The sequence below is a fragment of the Poecilia reticulata genome, linkage group LG6, assembly GCF_000633615.1.
Source record: "Poecilia reticulata strain Guanapo linkage group LG6, Guppy_female_1.0+MT, whole genome shotgun sequence".
NCBI lineage: Eukaryota > Metazoa > Chordata > Actinopteri > Cyprinodontiformes > Poeciliidae > Poecilia > Poecilia reticulata.
In genome coordinates this window covers 12896075-12923616 of record NC_024336.1, presented here as the reverse complement: position 1 = coordinate 12923616, position 27542 = coordinate 12896075, and the positions used below count along the sequence as shown (strand labels likewise).

The window sequence follows — 27542 nt, the reverse complement described above, 5'->3', positions numbered from 1 at the left end:
TTTTATTTATATAGCACATTTTCAGCAACAAGGCAATTCAAAGTGCTGAAGCGACTATTGGTTGCTATTTTGATCAATGCTCTCTTTGTCTGACTTGTGGTCAGTTGAGACAGTTTTCACATTTTCAAAACACTGATAAAACCATGTTCTAATAGAAACTTAAACCATGGGGTGTCACTTTATAATCTAAATCTGCTTTAAAAATCTCCACACTGTAAACTCTGACCTGCTGGTGTGTTCATGAATCCTGTGATGCTGTGTCCAATGTTYTGTAGTAAACATTCATCCTTTACAGTAGAGACAGTTTCATCAATATAATGAACCCTATTTAACAAATCAAGTTTCTGAAATACAATATTTTGCACTAGTTTTTATTTGGGGGTATCAAGTTATAGAGGGCTAAACATGAACACCTATCAGCCTTTCARGATTTTCATTTTTATTAGCAACATTTTTGAAAACCGTGAGACCAAATTCATTTAACTTCCCAGGTTYMTGGTACTTCTTGGGCTATCACAGAAACTTGACATTTTTGTCCACCCATCCATCTATTGTCTTACACCCTTACCGCATTGGGGCCGTGAGGGGTGCTGGTGCCCATCTCTAGCTGTCAATGGGCGAGAGGCGCATTTTTGTTCACAACATTAAATATATAGAAAGAATTAAATGCATACTTTTGCAGGAATGAACTATTTCACTGGATGCAACATTTTCTGAGTTTGTTCACTTTGGTTTCATTGACACAGAAATGACAAGAACGGTATAAACGTCCTATAACTATCAAAACCAGATTTAATGAATGCAGCATTTCATGAAGAGACATTTATTACATCAGTAGAATACATCATGCCAAAAATCAGCAACAGCAGCACTTCATTTCYTCACTCCCACTGTTCATCCGACAGGCCAAATATATTTCCTCCTCATAACGATAATCTTATCACACGCGCATCCACCACTCTGCTGTTCAGCTTGTCTCATTCATTTCGAGACTGAAAAATCTCCCAAGGACACTTCCAGCTGCTGCTTCTCATCTTCCTTCCAAAAGTGGATGAAGCTTGCACACAGTTGCAGTCATCTGACAGGGCAATGTTTGTGCAAAGCGAAAATGATCATTGTCCATTGTTAGATAAGCTGGCATGTGGAGACTGGGATCCATGGGGAAATCTTGTTGAGTTCCTGTTTATMACATGTACACTGTTTGGAGTATTAACAGAAGCAGGAAGGCATTTTTTTTTTCAAATCGCTCCTATTGTGTACTACAGCATAAGCAAGAAACAGCTTAAAGGTGACAACATTAGACTAGTTCATCATCGCTATGGTAGAACAAGAACACTACACCAGTATTCACATGCACTACTACACAGTGGTATAGTTGATTAACATAGACCATAGTATTTTATTTTTCACAGTTACATTCAGGGTTTGTGTTTGTGCACTGTTCAGTGATGGTTTTAGTCAATTTTATTCTTATGCTACATGCAGTGAATTTACTGTGTTACACTGCAATGTCTGCATAAAATATGGATGTGTTAAAAGTACATTACTGTATACTGGCATATTGCCCAATGCATTTGATAYTTAATGCATGTGATAACTAATAAAATGCTTAAAATCTTCTACATGTGATAACATTTATTTTTATTTTTACCTAAGTGGTCGAGTAACAGAAACAAGTAAAAAAAAAAAAAAAAAAAGAACCTGCTTATAATATATCACAATGTACAGAAATGTTTAACAATAAATATGCACGGGTGTAGAAACAAAGTTGACTGACAGAATAATTAAATAAACATGGAAGAACTCTGCTCAGCATTTTGGAAAGTGAGACAATGCGGCTTTCAAAATGCTAAAWTTGGAACGATTCAGATGAAAAATAATAAAATCTCTTTGTCTAGGAAGCTTATCTAGGGCACGGACACACAAACACACATGCGAGTACAAAACCTTCCTGTTCACAAATGTTCTGCAAACTATTTTTTCATAAGTAGATTTCTACTTTGGGCAAGTAACACAAACTAGATAATTGAAATTCATTCCCTTTCTTGTGATAAGAGTATTATAGAATACAGTATTTACACATGCTGACAGGAATTGCATTGGAGAACCAATGATTACCAATGATTTTCAGTTGCAGTTCTCAGGCATTTAACACTGACTAATTCAAAACTAAGTGTTCATTGAATTTCTTGCTAAATCACCTTGGAAAAGTATTTATACTCACTGAATCTTTCCACATCGCTATGTGACGCTACAAGTGTCAACATTCATCACATTAGCACATTTTGTAAGTAGAGCAGAATGAAAAAGTAGAAGGAAGAAGATACATGATTTTAATTTTGTTTAATAATGTAAACCTAAAAAGGTTATCCTGCATTAAATTTGATAGTATGATTTTTTTCTCATGTGAATACAGTGGTTCTGTAAATACCTCAGAGGTTTACTCAGAGGTAGAGAACATTAGAGCACAGACATGGAGATCAAAAAATATACCAGACAAGTCAGGAATAAAGTTATGTAGATGATTAAGGCAAAGTTAGAGTATGCAACATTTTATACATCATCCAAAAAAATTTGAGATTATGGCACCAACTGCATAGCTAAAAAGACATGGTCGTTTGCGCAAATGAATAGGTCAGGGAAGAAGAGGGTGAATTAGTAAAGCAGCAAAGAGGCCAATGATATGTTTGAAGGACAACTGGACATTTTTAGGCACATGACACAAAATCTAGCATCAATAGGATTAATATGGAAAAAATGTTGTAAGAGACCTTCAACATTTCTTCCCTACACTGAAACATGGGAGCAAAATGCAGTAGAGATATCTTTCCTTGAACAAAACCTATTGGAACATGTATCTTTTGCCTTACACTTCAAATTATGCAGTACTATTTATTCATTAGAAAAATGCCTACTAAAATAAATTGATGTTTTGATTACGAAATGGCTAAATGTGAAAAACTTTAAGGAGTATAAATACTTTTGTAATGCACTTTAATTCTCATTGCATTTTTTGAACTGTGTAACTTGTTGATGTAATGAACTTGCAAGTTCACTTATTCTCATAAACAACTTCACCCGGTCTCATTGATGTATGAGGTAAAATACAGTATATACTTTTAGTTATTTTAGGCATTTTGCAAACTTAGAAACATCACCTAACTACATTATGATGACCATATCTCATTGCCAGCCACGTCTACAGGATGGGCAGGTTTGTCCATTGTTTTGTGCGGAGTGGCCCTACCGCTCTGCATCGTTCATGTCACAGAGGCCAGCAGAGATGATATGCTCCAATGGTCTTCGATGATACAACAGCATCCTTTGTTTTTTTTTTTTCCTGTGGGCTGTAAACAAAACTGCCCACGCTTAGATCACACTAGTTTGCAGATAACAGCAGCATTTATTTATTTATTTATTTTCTGTTCAGTGTGTGTAGGATATGTATGTTTCAAAAAACAAATAGTTTCAGGTATACAGAATGTGATCCGGGAGTGATCTGAAGCGTCGTGGTCAAAGTCAAACCGTACGGGTCAGACGCTGCGAGGGGCCCGCTCCAGTTCGTGGGTCCTGCGGTTGCGACCCTTCTGTCGTTCTTGAAGGTGCTTCCACTTGGATGCCAGGCCTTGAGCATGCATGCTGCTGTGAGGGCTCGGTGCAGCCTGCTGCTGCTGATGGTGTGTCTGCACTTTTTGGACATGGTGAGCTTTCTGTCGCTTGTGCTTTCTCTCTCTTTTCCAAACTTGATCGCAGAAGTCATCGACACTATTCAGAGTTGGGTGATTGACTAAAGACAGAAAGTCCCTGTACCAAAGCTTTTGACTGGGAGTTTCTCTGGACAAGGAAAAGTCCTGAGCTGGGACAGTGGTAGCTGTATCTTCATCACGATGCAAAAGATCCTCCAGCCGCTCTGCGTCAATCACTTCAAGGTGAACCTTTAAAACTATCTGCATGAAGCCATGTTCCACTGCCTGGCACAGATAGACGCCTGAATCCTTCTTGTCAAGAGTGCGGATCAGAAGACCTTGTTCTGTTCGAACGAAACGCTCCTCTGACTTGATCTGAGCAGTGAGAAAATTGGACGCGATAAGAGACAGAGCGAATGAGAAACTTCGGAACATTAGAATGAGCTATTAACATTTACCGTAGCACAAGAATCTAATCGGCCGTGCTGCTCATTGTTCTCTTTTAAATTTCATAAACGGGATTCTATTTGAGTCAGCAGTGGTATTAAGCAGTGATAAGATGTGTTTCCTAATAATTTATTCAAACGTCTTCATGTTATGGAGTTATTTATCACCATTCATCTGCTCTGCAAGCTAAGTGTCTCTGAGAAAATTAAAACAAGACAGAATGTTTAAGGATAAGATGAGCAAAGGATGCTTACTTCTTGTTTGCGGTCATCAGCGGAGCGCTGATACTGCCAGTATGTAGAGGCTCTCTGGGACTTGGGCACACATTCAAGGAAAGTGCTGCTATTTTCCACACCGTAGACGGTTCTATCGAGGATGGTTGCCTGTCCGCTGAGTTCATCTGGTTAAAAAAGAAAAAAAAAAAAGATTTTAACTAGTTTTACAAATTTAGTGATTGTTTTGGGGATTTTCCTGTAGGTATCTCTGAATATGTTAATTGGTAAAAGTGAGTCAACAACAAAAGCAACACACTTTGAGTTTTCTGACAAGAATATATAATTGCATGAATGCATGATGTACATCAGTACAAGGTATAAGATTGTGGAATAATCTGGAAAGTGATTATAAAAATGCTGGCTCGAAAGATATATTTAAGAGAATGATAAAAGTTAAGTTGTTGAAGACATATACAATTGTATAATGTGCAATCATAACAATTGTTGTACAAGAAGGAGTTGAAATATTTTCACGAGTTAATTTTGCAGTAATTTTATATTAAAAGATACATTTACAGTTGTTTTCTCTGCAATGTGTTTAGTTTTATATTTTGGCCAAAACGTGCAGTCAACAGTGTTGCACAAAACAGTTAATTGCTTGTGTACTGTTAGGATTTAATGATCTTCTTCCTAAGTAAGAGAAGAAAAAAAATATAATTGAGGCAATGATTATATTAAAGCAGAAAATGAATCTTGACTTTGAATCATGAAACATGTTGGCGTACTTTGAGACCTCGCTAACAGCATGGAGGCCTGAGGGAATCTTGACTATGCTAATTACTAGTCTCACATGAACCAGTGTTGATTTTCACACCACCAGAAAATGAGAAATACTGATAAAACACCAAACTCAGATTCCAGTTTTTATTCCGTCAAGGAATAAAATCTCTGCTCGTTAGAATTGCCAATGAATATCACAGTTAAATGTTTTCTTCTTAAAGGACCTTGTTGCTGCAGATCTGAGCACTGGGTGAGTGGGTCTCCGTTCCTGATATCTTGCCTTCTTGTTCTCCTGCAGAAACACAAGGATAAACAACTTCATGAGTCAGCAGAAACACCCACTTTGAAAGTGTGAGCACGCGCATGTGTGTGTGTGTGTGTGTGTGTTGGCATGCGTTTGAATGAGTTTTGGGTGTGTAGCGAAACTGCAGGGCAACATAAACAGAAAAAACAGCAGGCAACCCATGGCTTAGCTGAAATACTTTAATTACGGGGTGTGAATGATGGAATTTAACAAATCAATCACTCCAAGCTGTCATCTTTCTGGAGTACAGATGCTAAGGAAGATCTTGATTATTATCAGACAGCACCTCCAGGATATTTTCTGTACACAAATATTTGAAGCAGCTATGGAAACACGGGAAGCAAACTGGCGAGATCCGCCCATCTTCTTTATATTGTTCTAAACCTGGGATTGTGTGATGTTTGAGCTCCCATGTTGACCACAGTGCCATTACATTTCAAATGCTGGAGTCTAACTAACTGTGGGAAAATAAGAAAAGAAAACAAATCAAATAAAGGTTTACTTTCACTACGTTAACGTTTGTGCTGTTCTTGTTGATTTCACAATGACAGAACATAAAGGTCCACGATTTTCTTTGCCAAACATAACAAAGACACTCTTCCTGAGAAGCAATAGTTAAAGAAATAATTACATTTGCGTCAATGATAGCATTACATCAGAACTGTGCAAAATCCMATTAACTTATTCCTGGAGCTAGATCGACTAATAAGTACTATCAGCGTTTAAGTATCATATGGTCATATAAAATGTATCCTAATTGAACAACCATCTTTGAAAGTTTGACTGGCTTCACTGCAGAAGATGTTCATGAGATGCTAAGATATAAATAAAAGTTTGTTTGTGCTACCTCTTTGCCATTGGAAAGTATCTGGAGCATTCTGCGCCATCCCATGCACAGTAAGGGTCCCTCGCCAAGCAGCATTCAGCGCAGGCCTTTCCATAAACCTCACAACGGTGTAGAGGCATCTGAGACACACCGATGTCTGATCCAAGATAGAGTTGTTGCTATAAAGAGAAAGGAACCAGATGGTCAATCTTACGTTGCTCATGATTTGGTAAACAAAGTTCAGTGGGGGTATTTTTAGATCAGGGGGAATGTTGTAAGATTGTAAAATATTTCCTACCTATTGTAATTATATACATATATATATAATACTGTGCAAATAAAGCCAAGTTCATGTGAGCAGTATAGTTTTTCAAGTAACAAAATCCTTGACTCAGGTCTTAAAAATGTTGGTCGACTATTTAAGGAGAATTGTTCAGCCCCTCCTCCTACCTGTCAATTAGTTGGCTTGTTTTCATCTCACTGTCATTTCAGCTTACAAGCTAACTGTCACTGGAAAGCCAGCAATTTAGGTTTGTTTATGTAATGACATGGGAGCTTATCTCAAAGTCTTTAAATAGTGGAAACAAAGATCTCTTTGTTCCGTCTCTTTGCCCTGAAGGTCTATTACCTCTGAGAAAAAAACAAAACTTTTTTTTTTCCTCGGAGGTAAAAAAAAAAACCCCAAAACAACCGTCATGCATAAACAGTCGTCAAAGGCCATTATCACACACGCCGTTCACGTTATTCTTTGTGAAAACCAAACTGCCCATGCTTAGATCATATATATAAAGATGATGAATATAAATCTGTACCTGTTTCGTTGAAAGTTCCATGGCTGTAATTGCAACTGGTTCCTAAAAAATTAAAGAAAGGGGAAGCAATAATTATACAGAGTGTTGATTCTAATGTTTCCAAAGAAGTATTACCGGGTGACACGGAGAACAACTTACTCTGAATACAGTCATTTCTTCCAATAACACTTCTTCCAGGTCATGCCATGAATTTCTTGGGATGGCTACAACTTTCAGAACTGTTCCCATGTCTGAGAAGGTACAGAAAAAGCCCACATTTTTGTGACTGTGATTCATTTAGCTTTGCAGCGTTGTCTTAAATTTTTTTTTTTCTTTTTTTTACCTGTGCCAATGAACATAACATCATACAGGCCATCTTCAGCTTCCACCTTATCCACTACCATTTTAGTGAACTGGTAGTCTACATCTGTTTTGACTATTATTGGTTTATTATTAATTGGATAGACAGGATTAAACATGGCTGGGTGACTTCTGGCAAAAGTGACCACTTCGTCAGGAAGGTCCTTGGTTGTGTCAAACCCACCAAATGTTTTGCTAGGGCACTGCATTGAAGGAAAAAAAATAATAATATTAACTGTTAAAGAAAGACAAATCAAAGGGAGTCCTGTTGGGCTCTAAGCTCAGTAAACAGAGCTACGGACTGACCGTGCCGGGCCGGGGGTAGGGTACACGCCCCTGAAAGGGGACCCACTGATAGCTGGGTCCGTCCCTATGAGCATATGGACCCAAGAAAGCTCTTCTTATGTCTGCCATGCTGTACATACACACCGCTGAACCTTTAAAGACGTTGCTGTACAGAAAACAATAAATGAGAATAACAAATAAAACACGTGCTCATAAACCACACTAAATATATTTATATATACATTATATATAAAGCCTTTTATCTCCTGTAAAAGACTTTGTGATCTACCTGGAAGTTGTAAATACTCCATAGATTACTGGGCTCTTAGGGTCCTTAGTGCTTATGAGAAAGACGTCCTCTAAAACCAAAACAAAGGCGAAAACAGATTACAGATTTTCTGCACCAAAACAAATATTGATTAATCTTATTCATGCGATAAGAAGAAATCACTCACGTAGTTCATCAAAATGTGTGTCTATCCCATTACTGCCCGGCACAGAGCAAATCAGCCGAGCTTTCAAGAAAGTTGTCCACTTATTTACTAGGCTCCTGTGGCCCCCAAGGTCATTCTAAAAGACATATTACATGTTATATTTCAGATAAGTGGTTTACATTTAACATTCTTTTTAAAGAAGAAATGTTTTGAACAAACTAACTTTCTTGATCCGCATAAAACATTAAGTCTAAATGTGGCGGAGAAAAAGCAAAGCTCGTGTTATTTAAATTCTCCACAAAACACCAAGACAAGAACATAATGCAGCGTGTGTTACCTTCAGTTAAGCCGACTGACTGGCATGTAGAGTTGATATTATTATTCTGGTTTAGACATGCTCACTTTTGAAAGTAACTTCTATACAGACTCAGATGGAAAGAGTTGGAAAAAGTTAAGCATTACCAATGTAACTTTGATAAAAAAAAATAAAAAAAAATGTTTAGAAATGTACTTTTAATGCCTGGTATTGTAACCTTTGTCAAATTATAAAATATTATATTAATTGGTAACATAAGATGCAAGAGACTGTTTAAAAGCTTTGTTATTGTTTCAAAATAGGAAAACCCTGTCCTACAAGTTCTCTCGCAGAAAATTAGGACCACCCAAGGCAAGGGGGCTACTAAAAAATTGGAATGTTTTTTTTCCTTAAATACAAAATAATGAATTATAAATCCTGAAGAAAAATACAAATTAGTAAAAATGATTTTACAAAAAACTCGTTATCGTTAACTGTCCACAAAATTGTGATCTATGAATAATAATAAATCTCCAATAAAAATTAAACTTAGTGTCAAATTCTAGTAGAAGTAAAAATGATCCATGAAGTAGTAAATCTATCCATCTTGGAGGATTTGAAGCTTAATTCTTAAATTCTGTTTTAGTGACAAAAAGCTTTTTAGGTGTTTTAGAGTTAGAAGACTCGCAAACTCTCAAACTTCAGTGAGCGGTGTTCGTTTCCTTAAAGCAGCACGCAAACATAAATTCACGTTGTGCTCCTTCATACAAACACATTCCATGTAGGCTGATTTATAGCAGCAAATTAAAATCTGTGCAAATGTGCATGAGTTCAAATTATTACCACAACTCGCATAATGAAAGGATTGTCTTCTGCTGAGGACAGCAGATTCCGAACATTCTTGGTGATCAGGCTGTTATAAAGGAACGCTGATGTGCAATAAACAGGGGTTTAAGGCTGGACATCAGATCTGAAAGAAACTGATTTTGAAGGATGTGGACCTTGAAATCTGACACTTGAGCTCAGAGGTAGCAGAGTCAGAACTGGGGCGGCATTGCTGCCATCACAGCCTATCATGTTCCGGTGACATTTCGACTCTCTCTCGGGTTTCAGTTCCTCTCTTTAGAGGCGATTGCACAACATACAACACAACCTAAGCTTTTTATGCTGAAAATAATTACAGATCCTGAAAGTTACCAGTATGGAAAGCAACTCATTTAATAGTCAAGGGTTTTTTTTTTTTTGTTTAGTATTTTTTATTAGACCCAAAAGCTGTTTCTCAAACTGCTTGAGATTGTGTTTGTGTCTTTGTTGAAAGTGGTATTTTTGATTTACTTTTCCTGTTTGATTACCTGTATGTATACATACCTTTGTGCATACTTACTTTGCAGAGCTGTCCAATGCGAGCATATGTGGCTTTTCCAGCATGTTCTCCATCCATAGCATTTTCTCTGAAGAACAGGTAGATTTTGTCATCCTCTGGATTGTCATTTTCTGGGATCAGATGGACACCTACAAATCTAGGATCTAGAAAGGACAAGTTAGTGTCAAAGATTTATTCACTTAATATTTTATTTTAAAAAGTCCATACATAGGCCCCTGGATACAGGAGCTAAAGGAACAGACGTTTTGAAAGTGGGGATGCACACTTGTGTTTCTTTCTGCTCAGTCTAATCACTCTCTAAAATCTTATAAATGTATATAGTTGCTCTCAGTTCTCATTATATTTTTCAAATTAGCCAAAAATTGATATTTTAAATATGATTTATATTTATATATGATTTAGCCCCACCTTTCTTCACCTGAGAGTTCACTTCAGCTAACTCATTCAGATGAAGTCACTTCAACTGAACATGATCTCTGTGTAGGACAGATAATAGTCATGGACAGAAAAAGTTAAATAATTAGAGTATTAGTGATCTATTAAAATTTTCTAACATTGGTTTTGGGTTAGTCTTTTTCTCTAATCAAGCAAAGTAGAACCATTTTCGGCAGTGAAGGTTAGGTCTGGAGATGGCGCAAACCAGCGACAAATTGGCAAGAGCGCTGCCTACCAGTGACATGCTAATGTCATCACTTGTAAAAGCATAATCTCAGAGACAATTTTTGATCTAATTCCATCTGTAAAAATGTTTAAATAGTTTATTAATCACTTATTAAAAACTGCTTAGGCGGATGATAATGTGATGAAGTGTCGCTACTTGCATCCAGCTCACATTTGCCAGGACTGATGTTGTGTATTTTTCAAAACTTACTTCCTCATTTAACAACATAATCATGTACCCATGCACATACTTATGAAGTATCAGACAGGAAGGGTTGGAAAAGATGAAGCAGAAAACAAATATAAAAAGCCAGACGAAGAAAAAAAAAACTAGAGCATATATCCTCCACTGCTCAGACTAACCTAGGGACTTAAATTTATAATGACATCTACAGAACTCAGACATGTGCCTCTGGGCTGCATGGTGTCTGGAATAATAAAAAGAAATTGTATTAAAACTGAAACGTGGAGAGGCTGAAACAATACATATTATTCTTCATGCTTTGCGTATGAAAGGCAGTATTTTGAGTCACATGGAGACAGGCTGGTGCTCCTCAGCTAGAACGAATCAGGTAAGCTAATTTAATACTCACCGACTTTCAAAACTCTACGCTTGCCTGTTGAAATTCCAGGCTTTTGTGAAGTAAAAAATTACCATGATAAGTCCATTTAGAAAATTACTTTATATTCTTTCATATACCACGTTTAATTTAGCTGTAAAGCAACTCAATCTATAAGGTTAGGGAGCATCTTCCATAAACAGAATCTGCCAACAGGATATTGATTAGTTCTTTTGGTCTGTTCAGGAGTATGGCGGCACAGTATAGCTAACCAAAATATTGGATGTCATTTTAATTCAAAACTATTGTTAGGAATGTTGCAATTGTTAATTTATTTACAGTATCGTGAAGTAAAATTTGTCCACATCAAAAATAAATTGAGCCTGTTGGACTTGAGTCTCAGTCCATTAGATGCACACATTACAGTCCGAGATTCCCACTATTCCCAATAGTAATATAGAAATACAAATTAAAAACTTGAGTAGTTCTGTTTGCGGTTTATATTGCAACTATGCATTTCCATGAATTCAGACAAAAGTTCACCTTCAAAGAAAATTATACCAAAGGTTTAAAGACAAGGGCATGAAGCGGTTTCCTCATGGTTAACACAGATGATATGGCATGATATGGAAGTATGAATTGGTGAACAGACAAATTAAGCCTCAAAATGCTGCAGTTATTCTTCAAGGTAGCTTATTAGCACTGAAGCTAAGAGACAAATCAAGGCAGAGGGTCCTCCAAACCTACCATTTAGCCACCTGGAGTCGTGTTGCTCTGTTCTGATAGGATGATGTTTGCCAAGAGTGCGAAAGATGGCAAAGTCCCGCCCCATGAAGTCGGCTGATGTTCCAGCATACAGCTCCCCATCTGAGAGGGAGAGGATTGATTAGTGTTAACACAGTAACATGAGACGAGGCCGCCTGCTTTTCCCCGTGGGTTCTGTTCAGAAATCCGAGGAATTGAGCGGGGGCTTAGCAGCAAAGGTAGATTTCACGTTCACGGAGAACAAAGACATAACAAACACCGGGAGTGTGAAATCGACATTAAAACAGAAGGCAGGGCAGAGAAAGGAGGTGAGGACAGGATGAACGGATGGTGGGTCAGATGCTGGGGGAGAGAACAGAAGTGTGAGACAAGGGGAGTACATAATAATGCTGGTGAGAAAGGAGAGAAAAAAGGGAGAGGAGATAAGGGGTGATGGGCTGGAAAATAGCCATCTGCTTGGGTAAATGAGGTGGTATAACACAATATGATCACACATAATTGGGGGTAAAGAGAAATACCATGCTCATGCACCCCTGCTTTATTTGCCAGAAAATGGGAGGAGGGCGAATTAGAGCAAAAGAGACTCAGTACCATTGACCACACATGTGCACCATTTAAATGTTGTAGATTCAGACTGAAATAAAGTTTACAGTCCTGCCAATGAGAGGTTCTAAGTGTGTAAATACAAAGCAGCGAAGGATGTTCCTGTTCTGCTATTTACATTGACGTCACACGCCGTGTACCCACTGAAATGAAAGAGCAAGGCACAGGGCTTCACAGGGATTTATTGCACACATGCACTCCGTATCTTTCCATAAACTCACCAATTAGCATTGAAGCGGTGAGGAGCTTAGGGTCATAGGGACTCTTCCCTCTGCCATTTTCTACATGGGGCGCCAGTCTGAAAACACCATCCTGTATATACATAAAGACAGAAAATCAGTGAGGTATTATAGCATGCTATCAAACACAGACAGTGAACGTAGCTTCCTGTCCATGTAAATTCCACACACAAAACAAGAGCTCCAGAAGAAACAAGCTGTCAACACTTCATGATACAGAACTTTTTGTGAAATTTTTGTGGAGGGTTTTATCATCACTTTTTCTTTTATTTGCAGATTTGAGCTCAAATGTTGAGTTATATGATGTTTAACATTTGCTTTTGTCAAACATTTCGTTCACGCACTGAAGACATAGCTTTTGATGTCTATAGTGTGCCGTCTTCAAACCTTTTAAACTTGTTACAAACATGTTACAAACACAAGCTTCAATTAATGTAATTGGGAGTTTATGTGACAGACCAGCATAAAACAGCGCATAGCTATGAAAAAATAGAAAAACTGCAAAATCTAAAAAGAAAAAGAAAGAAAAAAACAGAATAGCATAACGTCCATTTGTATTCAGCTCCTTTAGTCAATATTTTGAAGAACCCACCTTTCATGCAATTACAGTAGCAATACCACTTTTGTACAACGTACCATATTTTCCGGACTATAGTGCACCATAAGCCGCAGCTACAAATTTTATGAAAAAAAAAAAAAGCACTTTCTTCTTTGATTTCCAATTTTGACTATCAATGATTCACTTCCTGCTAAAGAGCCCCCTGGTGGTTGAAGAAAATGAAGAAAAATCCACAGATAAAGCCGCATGGTTCAAAACGTGGGGAATAAGTAGCGGCTTCTATACTACGGTACCTACCAGCAGAATAATGCCATTGAATAGAACCGAAGACAACATTTCTAACCACTGTGACTCAGTGACCTCAGCACTAATGAATTGCATTTCTACTTTATGATCCACGCAGAGTTGATGGCGTTTCTCAGGGACATTTCCTTCCCCTAATGCTCTGTAAATAGCCGCCCAATTAGTGGGAAACTCACATTTATAGGTCTGGCATTTGGAGGAGAGGAGACTCATTCTCATTTCTCAAATTTAAATGAGCAGTATGTGCAGACTTTCATGTAAACATGTCTACCATCGCAGAGGTTCACCAGAGAAATGAACTGATATGTGGTGTTAATGTTCTTTTAAGCTTTTTTTCTTATTTTATTAAACCAAACCTGTTTCTATTTATTTGTTACCACATCTCCATGTACACATGACCAAAAAGAATCTGAAATACTGACAACTAGCTAAAACATAAAGCCTGTCTCGTCTTTTCCTGTGTGTATTTGTGTTGTGTGTGGCAGGAGATACGGACAAGAACAGAAATCTAAGCTGTACCTCTGGTTTCTTGCCCACCTCCAGGTAGGAGCATACAGGGTGGAAGGCTCCTGTCCCACAAACATAGAAGTGACTGTGGTTGAAAGGTTGCAGTACTTTGATGAAATGTGCACACTCTCTCTGATGAGGGAAAGACAGAGAGCAAACAAAATTGTTTCACAGCAATTATTGTGTTGCAGTTTCAGAACATTTTAATGTGTTGGGTTTCAAATTGAACATGAATTACAGCTAGTTTAAATTTATTCACACAAAAAGTCAATTTCTCTTAAGTGATTCAAGCAACAGGACATTTTGCACTTTTGTCTACTTTTCTCATAGTTTTTTTCTGTTTTGTCATCTGTTTGTTTTACAATAGCTTAGTCTTGCAGCTGTAAATATAAAGTGAATTACTGCTGGGATTTCAGAGGTTACCTCCTGAAATCTGAAGTTTTGTTATGTGTTGAACTTTATCTTCAAAATCAGCTGCTGCTGTTGTACATATATTTGCATGTTCATAACTTAATTGTGCATACAACAGTACTATGGTGTGTACCACCTTATATTCATTGGTATTTTTTTCATGAAATAATTTTAATATATCAGTTATGCTTGCATTTCAACTATGTTTCTGAATGTCAAACATCCATCAAATCCTCTTTTGTTCCTCACTACGTTGTAGAAAGGTTTGTTTTAGACTATGATGTGATATTTGTGGATAGCCTTTCGTTTTCTCTCCCCCTCACTCTCATCTAGCTCTATAAAAGATAACCATCCCTCAGGGTGCCTCCTTATACATTTCAAATCGTTTACAGAAAACACACAGAAGACTTCACTGCCCTTCTGCTCCGCAGCACAGGCAGGCGAACTGACCGCCAGAGGCACTTGCCCTATTCTAGTGAAAAATATCTAAACCACAAACAGCATCAATATGGTCTTACATCCAAGCCTTTTGCCCGAGGGCCTTTGAAAGATGAACAAAAAACATACTACTTGACAGAAAGCAGATTCAGTAAGTGTATTTACATTGGGTTTCTGAAAACTGAGACATTTTTACCAAGAGCCATGGGATTGTGATGTATTCTGTGATTTTTATCCAAATTGACTTTACATTTGTACATTTGTTCTAAACAAATAAAGTCCTGGTTTTTAAATTATCTTTGTATTTTTACTTAATCTGAAAATCACAACCTTATCGTGAGATTTGCAATGTGTTGACAGTTATTAACATTATAATTTAAATTGACAGAAATTCTAATAACAGAGAATAATCTACGGTGGCTCTTAAATGCAAACCACTTCAAATCTCTTAACACAACTATGAATTGAAAAACACAACAACATATTAAAAAAACACACCATTAACTAAGTATAATTTCAAATGAAGAAAACACAGTAACATTAATAAAACCTACGAGGTAGGGCTCAGTGGGAAACCTGAGACATTGATGATTGGATGATGGAATATTTTCTGATATTTGCTCTGTCTTTGTTTAGATAGACTCAAACTGTGACAAAGAATGATGCTGAGCTTCGTAATATGTCCTGACTCAAAATGTTCTTGGATAGCGGTAGCTACAGGTGTATCACCTGCAAAATTCATATTATCAACAAATGTGCTGAAGCCAGAGTAATTTCTGGTTCTAAAGCCAAATGTAGTGTTGTCCAATCAGCACTCTTAGGTTTCCTGCTGGTACCTACCTCTTCCTTTTTGTTGTGTTTTCTCAATTTGTAGTTGTACTTAGTTAATGTGTTTTCTTAATTTGTAGTTGTGTTTAGTTAATGCTGTTGTATATTTAAATATGTTGTGCTTTTTTGAATTTGTGGTTGCGTTTAGTGATTTGTTGATGTGGTTCAAGGCCGTCGTAATCTAGTAAAAACTACAAAAACAAACAATAAAAGGAAACCAAAGGAACAAAGAATTCTAAAGGTTTGACTTCCAGATTCTTATGGTTTAATTAAGGATCTCAGTGATGACTCTACATCTTAAGTAGGCTTATAGTAACTTAGCTGCGTGTAAGACATATTTTCAACAGACAAGGAGAAATGATCCAAAACAGAAAAACAATGAAAGTCTGGGTTTTGGTGAAAGTCGTAAACTAGATATTCGTAGGTTTCCATGAAAAGAATCCGCATGTTAGCTGGATGCCTTTAGCTCTTACCAGGAGATCTTTCCCTGCCCACTTGCATTCATCTCTTCTAGTGGGAGAAGCAGTCCAGGGGATCTGCAACACAAACATAGTTTCTGCTGAGGACAGAAAAGCATTTCCCTGCACTCGGAATCATTTTTTGTGTTAGTGATTTACAGCTTGTGTGCATGGAAGTGTCTTTATGAGAGTTGAAGGGGTCACAAAGCAGTCTGTTATCCACTTTGTTTCAATTTACGACATGATTCACCCAGGTGTGCAGAGTGCGGCTAACATGTGCCTGACTGCGTGAGACAGCCCTCATCTGAAATATACATGAAGCACTTTTTCTTTCGATTCGGAGATAGGAATCCTAGGATACCTGAAGCCAGCAGTCTGGTTTGAGACAAATGGTCTGGTCCGAAAYGGATTTAAAGTCAGAACTAAAATGAACTGGCAAGTACATGGGCTCCAAATCATATACTTTACCTGTGCTTTGTCTTTGCTTATGTTGAGGAGGTTAAAAGAAAAGATGTGGTCCTTGGCTCCCACCAGGAGCCTTCCTTTCTCCTCATCCAACAAGAGAGTGTGGTAACCCGAACTGTTAGCCAGGCCTTCAAATGTCACGAGATTATTGGTCTCCAACATCTCTGTGGAGAGAAAAATAAGATCAGTATGCTACAATGATAAAAAAATATATATATCACAATAAAATCAGGAAAGTCAAAACTCACTGAATTTAAAGGAATCCTAAGAGCATCTTAAATTTTGTTTACACATATACCAGATGCAGAAATGACACAATACATCTACACTAAACCTTCTGGGGTTTTTTGTTGTTGTTTATTTTGATAAAAATGATTTTTACAGGCATGCTGCTGCTCTTCTTATAGGTTTATTTTTAAAAAAAAATGCACGCACAAGTCAAGTTAAAAGATAGGGAGTGTCTGCCAAGTAAATGTGGATTCAACAGGTACAGCCAGGACTAGATGCCAAAAAACAGACTGTCTACATGGAGATGTAACTGGGAGCTGCCAGGCAGAAGAACACAGGGGGATATTGTGTAACTCTTCTAATCTTCAGATCAAATGGCAATATTTTCCTTAAGCACGTCAGTTGTTAGGACACTTTATAATACTCTTCAGATAGCTTTTTAAAACTTAATTGTATTCTTGCGTCTCCCCAAAAGACAGCAAGACTTGCCTAACATCTCTAATTCAATTACTGACCCATAAGTCACATCTGAGTCAGGGATTGCGATACTGTTTAATGTAACATCTAAAGGCACACAAAGATACACACAGCCTTTTTTTGTTTTCTCGTGACAATCCGTTCTTGCCAATAAAGTAATCCCAGACCAGAACTCCCCCCTTCAACTGGCCACCACCCCAAAACTGCAGAAAGTTCTGGAAGCACTGTAAAAAAAAAAATCCTTCCTCCACCATCTTCTACACTTATCTCTTTATTTCATAGTAAGAAAAGAAGGAACAAACAGAATCACTCATAAATGTTTTAGAAGAGAATGCCCTCTACTCTGAAGTATGTCAGAGCCCGAGAGACAGACAGACAAGATGAAGAAAAATTGACGTAAGAGATAAAAACCATCACAGAAGAGAGAGCGTCACACTGACTGCTTTACTTATTTAACAGCTTGTCTATTCTGATAAGCATTTTTCAGATACAAAGTCAGCAATGTCAGTTTATAGACTTGAAATAATAAAAAAAAATGTTTATTTATTTTTCCAATCTTGGGAAACTAAATAAAGGATAGAATAATATTGAGAATTTACAATAACAACATTAATACATTTTAAACTTATTTAAATATTTAAAATTTAGATTTTTACAGAAACTTTAACCCTTGTGTTTAGAAATGGGGTCCAACCGACCCCACACACGTAAAACTTGTATCATTTGCCACAGTCCTCTACTTTTGCCTCAATCCTCTCACGCACAAGGGTTAAGAATATTCAAAAATAACTACTTAGAAGAATAACCCTAATATTGTGTTTTTATTGCTTGTGATAGCAGCAGCCAGTTGCTTTTGTACCTGCTCTCCAGTGTGGCATTTTTCTGCATACCAGTGGGATGCCTTGCATGAACTGACTTCTTCAGTTTCCTACAAAAACATTTATGTTGGACAGAATTCAGGACTTCCTATTCCAACTAATAGGAATACAAAGATACACAAAGATTCCAACTAACTCTAACACTCACTGTTTGGATACTGTCAACTGAAAGATCTGCTTGTTATCTTTGAATGTCATTGTCTGTTTTATACAGACACAGACAGTTTTATAAGCACATCAGTTCAGTAAAGTAAAAAGGTACCACTCTGTCAGTTAAAAAAGGTTGCAATTGTGAAGAACCTAATACAAAAATGTATAATTTACAAAAAATAATTTCATTCCACTTTTATATTAAATAGAACAACCAACAGAATTATGAATGGACTATCCAGCAAATTAAACAACTAACTAACCAATAAAAAAAGTTTATTTAATGAATACACCAACAAACAGGCCAATGTCAAACAAAAATGAATTACTAAACCTAAAAATATACAACTAACCAAGAAAGTAAGAAAACATAAAAATGAAAATAACATCAAATATCAACCAACACCCTTGCCATTGCCTTCCTACGCAATTGATTCTCATCTACTTCAGTGTTCTGTCTTGGCTTTCTACAATTGAGAAAAATTTCTCTGGTTGAATTCGAAACAGGCCAATCGGTGAACAGAAAATTAAGATGCGAATGAGGACATTCTTTTAATAATTGTAATCTGCCATGGTCATAGTTTGGCAATGGCATCTGAGGAAATGGAAGTAGCCATTCTGTCCCCGTTGGCCACACTTCCACACACTGAACTAACATTAACAGCCCTCTTGTTTGTTTACACTGCAGGCATCTTCAGGTAAACGTTGTAGCATTACATACATCACAGCCAAATGTTAGTAATTAAGAGTCTTTGTCTCCAGCATGCAATCATCTCTCAATAGCTGAGGGGTTACACATATGTTCACCACATACAAAGCAAAGCATAAGGTCTGGTTTTTACCAGGTTAATCAACTACCTGTCCAAATTACTAACAATCAAAAGACACAGCAAACATAAAAAAAGTGGGAAAAAAATACAACCATATACATAAAAATAAGACAAATTATAAAACAGCAGGTAAATTATAATAGACTTACCAATTAAAAGTGACAAACAATAAAAAAAAATGGATGGGTATACAGTTAAATTATTAATCAACAATCAGACAAGCTAAAAAAACAGAAAAAAATCAACAGCAGGGCAACTGAGCAAAATGAAACAGAAGAAAACCTCAATATGTCACCATAAAAAATCCATACATCCATCTAATCATCTGTACCAACAGTGTAAAAATGGTTGATGGCAATATTACAGAATAATCATTGCAAAAGCTAATACTATATCTCATATTTAAAAATCTCATTTCAAAGCAGCAAATAGTGGGTAGAATTGGGTTTTAGATGGATAGTCCAAAAAATGTGGTGTGTCCTAATCACTATGTAGATTAACTTAGTTTTCAGTTCTTTTGTGACCAGCATACAGTTTGTTGTAGTCTAATTACTGACTTATTCAAGACATATTTCTTTTCTGTTTGCATGTAAATCCTTTGGAAATAGCTCTACGGGTGGGGAGGGAAACAGTTTCATTAGTTATTTTGGTTTACATAAACAAATCTCTGCTTTTTACATAACTGCTCCCATTTCACGGTACTCTCTCTGAAGGAGTCATGTTGTTTTTACAGTAGCCTTTCTGCAACTTTGACTAAGAAAATACAGAAAACATCTGAAAACACATATTCAAATTAAACAGCACAATGATTGATGTAAGGAAAAAAAATGTTCACACAATGGCTGCGCTTATCAAGGTCTTGTATGAAAGAGCAGAGGACCCACATCACCATTTCCACCCTCTATACACACCTCACTGGTTTTTGCAAAATTATCCATGGGAGAAGTGTCCATGGCAACAAACCATTCAACAGAGGCTACAGCTAAGTTATTAGAACCCAATCAGCCAGAGACAGATACACTTTGGGAATTGTGTGTGGAAGTGTGTAATATATGTTTATCAAGCTGGCTGGTTGTGTGTTATAGGAAAAAAAAAAATAGGATGTTCCCATGTCGCTCTACAGGTAGTGGCCTATACATGTCTCAACCAGCGTCCCCTCTGGATAAACGTATCACATGGGTATTCATGCATAAAGAAGCATTTATTGTGCTGCTGTTTAAGCTGCAACTTTAAAACCAAGAGCCTGGATTTATGATCCTACACAAAACCTGTTTTTGGTTGAGTTTCTGTTCCAACAGATAGTTTCACAATAGCAAACAGGAAGAAATGACCATTCAAGCAGGTGGATGTGTAAATGAGTGGCTTCTAAAATGTGTCCAGTGCACTCCTGCAAACTGTTCTGTTACATAATTGAAATTAAAAAAAAAATACATGTGCAACTATTCATGCAATTGCACATATTGTGTCTCTTAATATTTGTTTTTTCTCAAGGAAGAAACATAAAGTTATTAGTAAATAGTAAAACCAATATTTAATCAACATTCCTCTTTTATTCAGAATGAGACAAAGAGGAGTCAGAAATAGAAAGCAAGAGACAAAGAGAAAGCACAATAAGGGGGCAGATGGAATGGATGCAAAGAACCAACATTCCCTTGAGAGACTGGTATAAATAAAATCTTTTACCCTACATTCTTCCTGTCTTTCTCTATTCTGCTTTCTCTGGAGGGCATAGGGAGTGTTATCTAAGTGCTTTGTAAGACACAGACAATGTAGTTTTGAATATAATTCCTGAGCTATAACGTAAAACACTGTTTTTAACACTATTTGCATACATTGTGAATTTAGTATATTAAGATTTGTAAAGGATTAATTAATAAAAATAAATTTCATGATTTTTCTAAGACTTTTTTTTTGACAGAGTGAGAACTTTGTAATTTGAAAAACTCTCTAGAAGCCATCACTTTTGACATAGTAACTCATGACTCATTTTACAATCAAAGTTTGTCTCTATCAATATGACTAATCATTAATTATCTAAAATTGTTATGACTTTATCTAGAAGGTTATTTATATGTATAAGGTTATCCACTTTAGCAGATCTTCAGACAAAATAATTCAACATAATAACTGACTAAGCCATGTACAAAGTCGTGGCCTTGGGGCAACACGTGGCGTAAGAAATGACTTTAATTAAACCTTTAGACAATTTGGAGGAACTTGGATATAAGCAGTTATTTCAACTCAAATCGAAGGTGCTCAAGAGCACTACAACATGTTTAAGAGCAAAATTATATATATAAAAAAAATATTTCATTGAGTTATTTTACAGACTCTGCAGCCAGATTCCCTAATAGCTTAGGGAAAACACCATAAAGCGTCAGTGAGGTCATTTAATCCTTGCTAGGTAAGAAACCAAACAAACTTCTTTTCTGAAACAATGCAAACCGCTCTTGCTTTACTGCACATTTTTCAAATCTTATCCAATATCCCCTAAGCAATATTCAACAGTAATTCAATATCATTATGCTTTCAATTAAATTCTTGTAAATATTTCTGCAAGTTTTGAAACCATCTTTTAAACGGTGTAATACTATTAATTGAATTATTAATAATGTATAACGGCTTACTTTTACTTCATAAACAGTCACATTTTTTTTAGTCAGGAGTTGCTATTTTGTCTTTGTCCTTTTTCACGTGTCTCACATTATACATTCACTTGTGAGCCAATATCCTTTGGCAGTCATGATTGTGTAAGCATTCTTAAACAGGCTGAAACTGTCTTCTTACTGTACAGTATTCATGATTTCAATCAGCATTGGCATACAGACTGATCTGAAAGTCTCTGGAGGTAAATCTAAAGCAAAAATCAGAATACTGTGAAACAAATGCTCACCATGTTTTCAGATTATTAGGACAAAATCTGGGGAACGCCAGAGAGCGAGTACACCTTGCAAATCTCAAGAAGAGTATTGTTTTATCTCTCAGACTATTGTACACACCTCGGGAAACCAAACTCCACTGTGATATTTTCAATGCGCGTATGGATGAAGGGCGTTTTTGGAGAACTTCTACATACTCCAGTTCTGGTCAAGGGTTATTTTACACTGCAGTGAAAACAAGGAACAAAAAATGCCTTACTGTTGCAGAGGAATGTGTTTTTCATTTTCAGCTCATTGCTCTTTTTGCCCTCTGGTATTTAAGAGCAAGACTGTGTGCTTTTTCATGAAAGTTCTGGGCTCTGCTTGACTAAAGACGTGTAAGTGATGGAGGGGAAAGAAGAAAAGTGCTCTTTTGGCAGAACAACCACAACCTACAAACTCAAGTGTCGCTCTTGACAGCTAACAACATGTGCTTTGGTTCTTGTGACCCACAAACCTCAAAACTATAAATCCCTCTTTGCTCCCCCCAAAGGACCAATTCATCTACGGGGTGTGAGTACACCTCAGAAGCAATATATGCCCAAGCATAACATACAATACAGCCTGTTTGATTCTGCAGTTCACTTTTAGTCCCCAGCTTCCTACTTACACATCCTCATCATCACCAGTTGTTGATACAGTTGGATTTGATGTTGCATTCATGTAGTAACATTATTTCTCCTCCTGCATATTAGGTACATTATTTCTAAAGATCAGTTTTAATCTATAAACTCAACAATTATGTGTCTTGCAATGCAGTAGGGGGTGGTATATTTGTATGTAGATTGCTGGTGGGAGGGTTCACGTCTACGTTGTGTTCAGAGGAGTGAAGAGTCAAGAAGTGACACATTTGCAGATTTTTACTCACACACACACAAATGCACACACATAGTTTCAACGTTGAATATGTTCCCGGCATTCTCCATGACCTGTAGAGGTCAGAGCTCCTTCACCTCTCCATCTCATGTGTGACTGATCAGATGCTGCTGCCTAAGGACTTGACATCCTCTCACCCAGGTGAATGTTCTGGCTTTTTCAATGAGTAATGTTGATTTGCTTCTCGCTGGTGGAACAAAAATTATAAGCGTGAAATGAACAACTTGTGATCAGCTGATTTCATGTGATTTTTTAATGTGATTACCAGATCAGTCGAAATACTAGACTACCATTCAAACCAGATTTGCGCCAGATTGGACACATGAACACGATACAATGAAAACAGCATGAAGAAGTATTTGTCCATCCAGATTTCTTCTGGTTGTGTTTTATTGTTACAATGAAAACTTTCAGATCAAGCATATTTTGATATCTATCAAAGATAATCTAAGTAAATACTATATGCTGGTCTTCACTGATTATTTCATTTATTTTGGGAAAAAAAAAGCTACCCAAACCAGCCTTAATTTAAGTAAAAATACAATTACTCCACATTAAGTGTTGAATCAGGCTTGATCACATGAAGCTGATTAAAATATTTCATAAGTAAGACATGCCCAGAACAAAAAAACAAATAAACAAAAAGAACTAAGGAGAAACATGTAATTGGCTACAAAATTTCCCGAGCACCAACTGTGCTAGGCAGTCTACACTTCTCATGGATTTGTTAACAACCACAACGAGTCATGCAAGCTTGGTGAGCACCACTGATGTATTGCTCACTGGATGGAAAATCACCTGTTAGCTGCTATTGCTTGCGACGCACACCTGCAGACGTCTTTAGTAATTACTGGTCTCATGCAGAATGAGCATGAAATTGCCACAAAAATGGTAGAGCCTTTATTTCTTGTCCAACTTCCACAAAGTATGGCTTAAATTAAAGTGAAAAAAATTGCTGATACTTTGATGCGTGAAATGTGTAATCTCCCTTGACATAAATCTATAAACAGTTCAGTGTCTGTCAGTTCTATCAAGATGCAAGAGAAGGCTGAAAGAAATTACTTTTTGTATTGGACGATTAATTTAATTTTAAATACTGGTAATTACCAGGAGACATACTTTATTCAATACACTTTATGATATATTCTATTCCTTTTGATGACTGTTATTTAACCATGCAGTCCAGTTTTTGTCATTAATTGAACTTTCAGAAATTACAGTGGCTGGAATGTGCCAAAGCAAAGGGAAATAATGCTGAAAAACAGGGGAAGAACAACTCAAAATCCCTTCTTTTCCCCAGTTTTGCTTCCCGTTTTTAGATTCTTTGTGTGATTGTGTTATTTTCCTGACCATCAATATTCCTGGCTCAATGCAAAGCAATGCCGCATATGTGACACACAATAGTCATCTGATCTCAAATCCAGTAATAGGCCTATCAATGAAGAGCGTCCAGGATCCAGAAACTTTAATCACCTACTTCCACTAATAACTGGCGTACACAAATTACTCACTTAGTACATTGACGACTCATGAACATTCACCAGAGAACCCAGAACAACATCAAAAGCATTGCAGGCCTCACTTATCAAAGTTAAGGTCAGTTTTGGGAAAATTGTTACTGGACTGATGAGACAAAAGTGGTATATGTGTCTTGGAGGGTTTGCATCCCATTACATCTTGCAAAAAACTAACACAAGAAAGAAAAATGCCAGCAGTCAAGAGTGGTGGCAGAGCGATGGTCTCAGAAGATGAAACTGTTGGAACCACAGTTTGTCTTCTCTACCCAAAAATCCTTAAGGACTTTGTCAAGCCACTAGTTTCTAACCTTAAGCTGAAGCGCACTTGAGTAATACAGTAGGATAATTACCTGAAATGACCATAAAGTCCACCTCTCTGAAACATAAAAATCTAGTTAAATTTTGGACTCTATGCTCTAGCATGTACTTTAATGGACTCAAACTCAAAAACCAAACACTCTGTAGCCGATTTTAATCATTTATATATACACTATCTGATATTAATTTTTTTTTTAATGTCCTGAAGCATTTAAATGAGAGAAAACGCAATAATGGGGCAAATATGTTCCTCACAGCACAGTAAGTACCTGCTGACTACACTTAGATTAAAACTCCCCAGTCAGCACGGGGAAGCAAAGTGTTGCCCCCTGCAGCCAAAATTCAAATTAAGGCAGAATCAAATATTAAAAGTGGAGACTGCAGCCCAAATAAGCAAGCTGGCCAAATTGCTACCTGAGGGGCTTCCAATAGAGATCTCAGTGTATGGGCATGTTTCACCAAACTGACAGCATGTGGTTTCAAATGACTGATACCCTTGCAGGTATCATTTGCTTTCTGCAGATGGCAACGTATTTATGCATGCAAGTGTGTCTGCGTACGGGCACACTCGTGTCTATAATTATGGATCCCCCAGCGCTAAGCGAAAAACATTTCACTTTGGTACAGCCATCTGCTGAAACAGACCGTTCGCCATTCATCTGAGTATAATTACCATGTAGGAGAGATTGGAGCAGAAAAAAATGACATTCAGGAAAATAAAATTTCCAAAAAAATAAAAATGTGAGAGAGGGATAAATGAAGCAGCCTGGGAATCTGCCTTTTTTCCATTTCAAAATAGACAACAGCAGTTGATCAAAACAGGGACAGATTTATGAAGGGATTGGTCTTCTATAACAAACTGCTTAGCATCAGAGACACATAGAGCTGGCAGGTCAGGCATGTTGAGGGATTTTCTTCAACTAAGTGAAAATCTTATTGCAGTGATAAGTCAAAATAATTAATTATCAACATGTGAAATTAATTAGTTTCTGATAATTGCGTTGTCATAATGTAATCATTTTGAACATGGCAACAAGCTCGTCATTGGAGCATGGTGAGACGAATCTAGTTATTTCAAGTGAAAAGGGGTTGTACAGAAAAGATTTAAACAATATTCACTTATACAAATTCAACACAACCTGCTTTATGTTTTATACAGTAGAACTAATGCACATCGATTGCCCATATTAGTAAAAGTCTTGATCATAAAGAAGTTATTCGCTTACTCAATAAAGAATTTATAATTTGTAATTTTATTTATCAGAAGAGTTTAACAATCTCACTCCCTGTTTGAAACACATGAAATTGGTAAAATTAAAGAAATGTTCATAAGTTTTACAACTAGCAGAAAACAATGGAAACAGGGAAACGATAGTATAAATCTCAGACGTACCTTTATAGGAAAGTTTTAGACGGGGCACGTTATTTTTGGTTTGTGTGGGTCCGCTGCCTTCCGTTCTGAGAACAGCTACCCCACACAGAAGTGTTATGGCACCCCAGAGAATCCCCATAGTCCTGAGGCAAAAAAACTCCAGATAAGTCCTTTAAATAAACAACCCCCTGGCGAGGCAATCTCAGACCGGGTTTGGCAGGAAACGGTGGCAGTGCAAGAAACACTCCTGTTGTCCAGTAAGTACAAAGAAATGCTGGTGAGTCAGTCCAGGTTGCCTCATAACAAGTCCTGCCAGAGCAAAAAAAAAAAAAAAACACAAAAAAACTTTTTCTGTTCCACAGGTCAAAGCCAAAATTAGAGTCCAACTAAAGAAGAGTAAAATCCAGCATAGGGGAGTCAGGTTTATGGGCTGCTGCCTCTGGAACTGTGATTTCTAAACTCCTAGCTGCAAACTTAACAGAACAATCAGTAATAACTCAGAAAATGAGAAGAAATTAGAGCTTGTCACACATTAAATGCTAAGAGAATCTAATTATGTTTTGACTACCTTTCACTTTTGGCATCTAAGCAGACTGTAGGTGTTTAGCCTATCCATGATGTGACTTGGCCGCACCTTTAGCCACAAAAAGTAAAACTGGTCCAAATTGTTTCAGCTGTTCATCCCATCTGCCTGGTGAGTCCTCAATGGTTTGGCTTCTTTTTGTCTCCCACTCTACTTAGCGCTCCTTTGAGGTAGTTTAGTCTCACTCAATGCAGCACAGCTCTGTCACAACACCACCAGGCACCCAGTGCAACTGAGAACAGCTGAGGCAAACACTAGAGTCAGAGTGTAGAGAGAGTGTGAGAGAAAAGGAGAGGGAGAGAGAGAGAGTGAGGAGGAGAGAGAGAGAGAGAGACGGGTGGTGGCGGGGGAATGAGAAATACTAAAAGTGTAGTGTAGGCGGCAGAGGAGTAAGAGCGAGCAAAGATAGCATGAGTGAAAGGAAAACTGTTAGTTGTGTTGGAAACAAAGACTGAGTGCAAGAAAAAAGGTCAGAGAGTGAAAAATTTTTTTTTACCATTTTGGAAGACTAAGATTATTTACAGGGCATATTTTTTTACTTTGTTTTGTACAGTTTTACATATAATTTGTGTTATTATGTAACGATTATGCTATTAAACATGTAAAAACAGTATTGCACAAGTCTAAAAACATCACTCTAGCTCCATGAGAAATGTTTATTTTAGCTCTACGCTCTATGACAGATAGAGGCCGGGGGGCATGAATCTCCTAAGAGATAGCTGTGTTGTTAGTTTTGACTGGCTCCATATGCTCAGTATCTCTAAAATCAAGCAGTCATACCAGCAAGCTAAC

The 27542-nt window shown here is 37.1% G+C and overlaps 1 protein-coding gene across 1 annotated transcript; it reads right to left on the bottom strand.

Moving 5' to 3' along the window:
* Positions 1 to 774: 774 nt before the first annotated feature.
* sema3ab (sema domain, immunoglobulin domain (Ig), short basic domain, secreted, (semaphorin) 3Ab) lies at positions 775 to 27004 on the bottom strand. Its single transcript, XM_008411254.2, has 17 exons — positions 26189 to 27004; positions 16607 to 16767; positions 16154 to 16216; positions 14016 to 14135; positions 12617 to 12707; positions 11775 to 11894; positions 9808 to 9950; positions 8150 to 8264; positions 7984 to 8053; positions 7716 to 7860; positions 7393 to 7612; positions 7209 to 7300; positions 7071 to 7112; positions 6280 to 6437; positions 5353 to 5420; positions 4388 to 4533; positions 775 to 4061 (listed from the first exon to the last, which is right to left on the bottom strand). The coding sequence occupies exons 1-17, from the start codon at positions 26304 to 26306 to the stop codon at positions 3534 to 3536; spliced, it is 2400 nt and encodes a 799-aa protein (XP_008409476.1). The 5' UTR covers positions 26307 to 27004; the 3' UTR covers positions 775 to 3533.
* Between the last annotated feature and the right edge of the window lie 538 nt (positions 27005 to 27542).

Bases quoted from the DNA above. Each gene is read 5' to 3' on its own strand.
- sema3ab (XM_008411254.2), bottom strand. From the start codon at position 26,306: ATGGGGATTCTCTGGGGTGCCATAACACTTCTGTGTGGGGTAGCTGTT. The intron at 16,217-16,606 runs GTAAAGTATATG...TTTGTGTTGCAG, and splicing joins TAAGCAAAGACAAAGCACAG to ATCCCCTGGACTGCTTCTCC. The intron at 12,708-14,015 runs GTACAGCTTAGA...ATGTATATACAG, and splicing joins AGGTGGGCAAGAAACCAGAG to GATGGTGTTTTCAGACTGGC.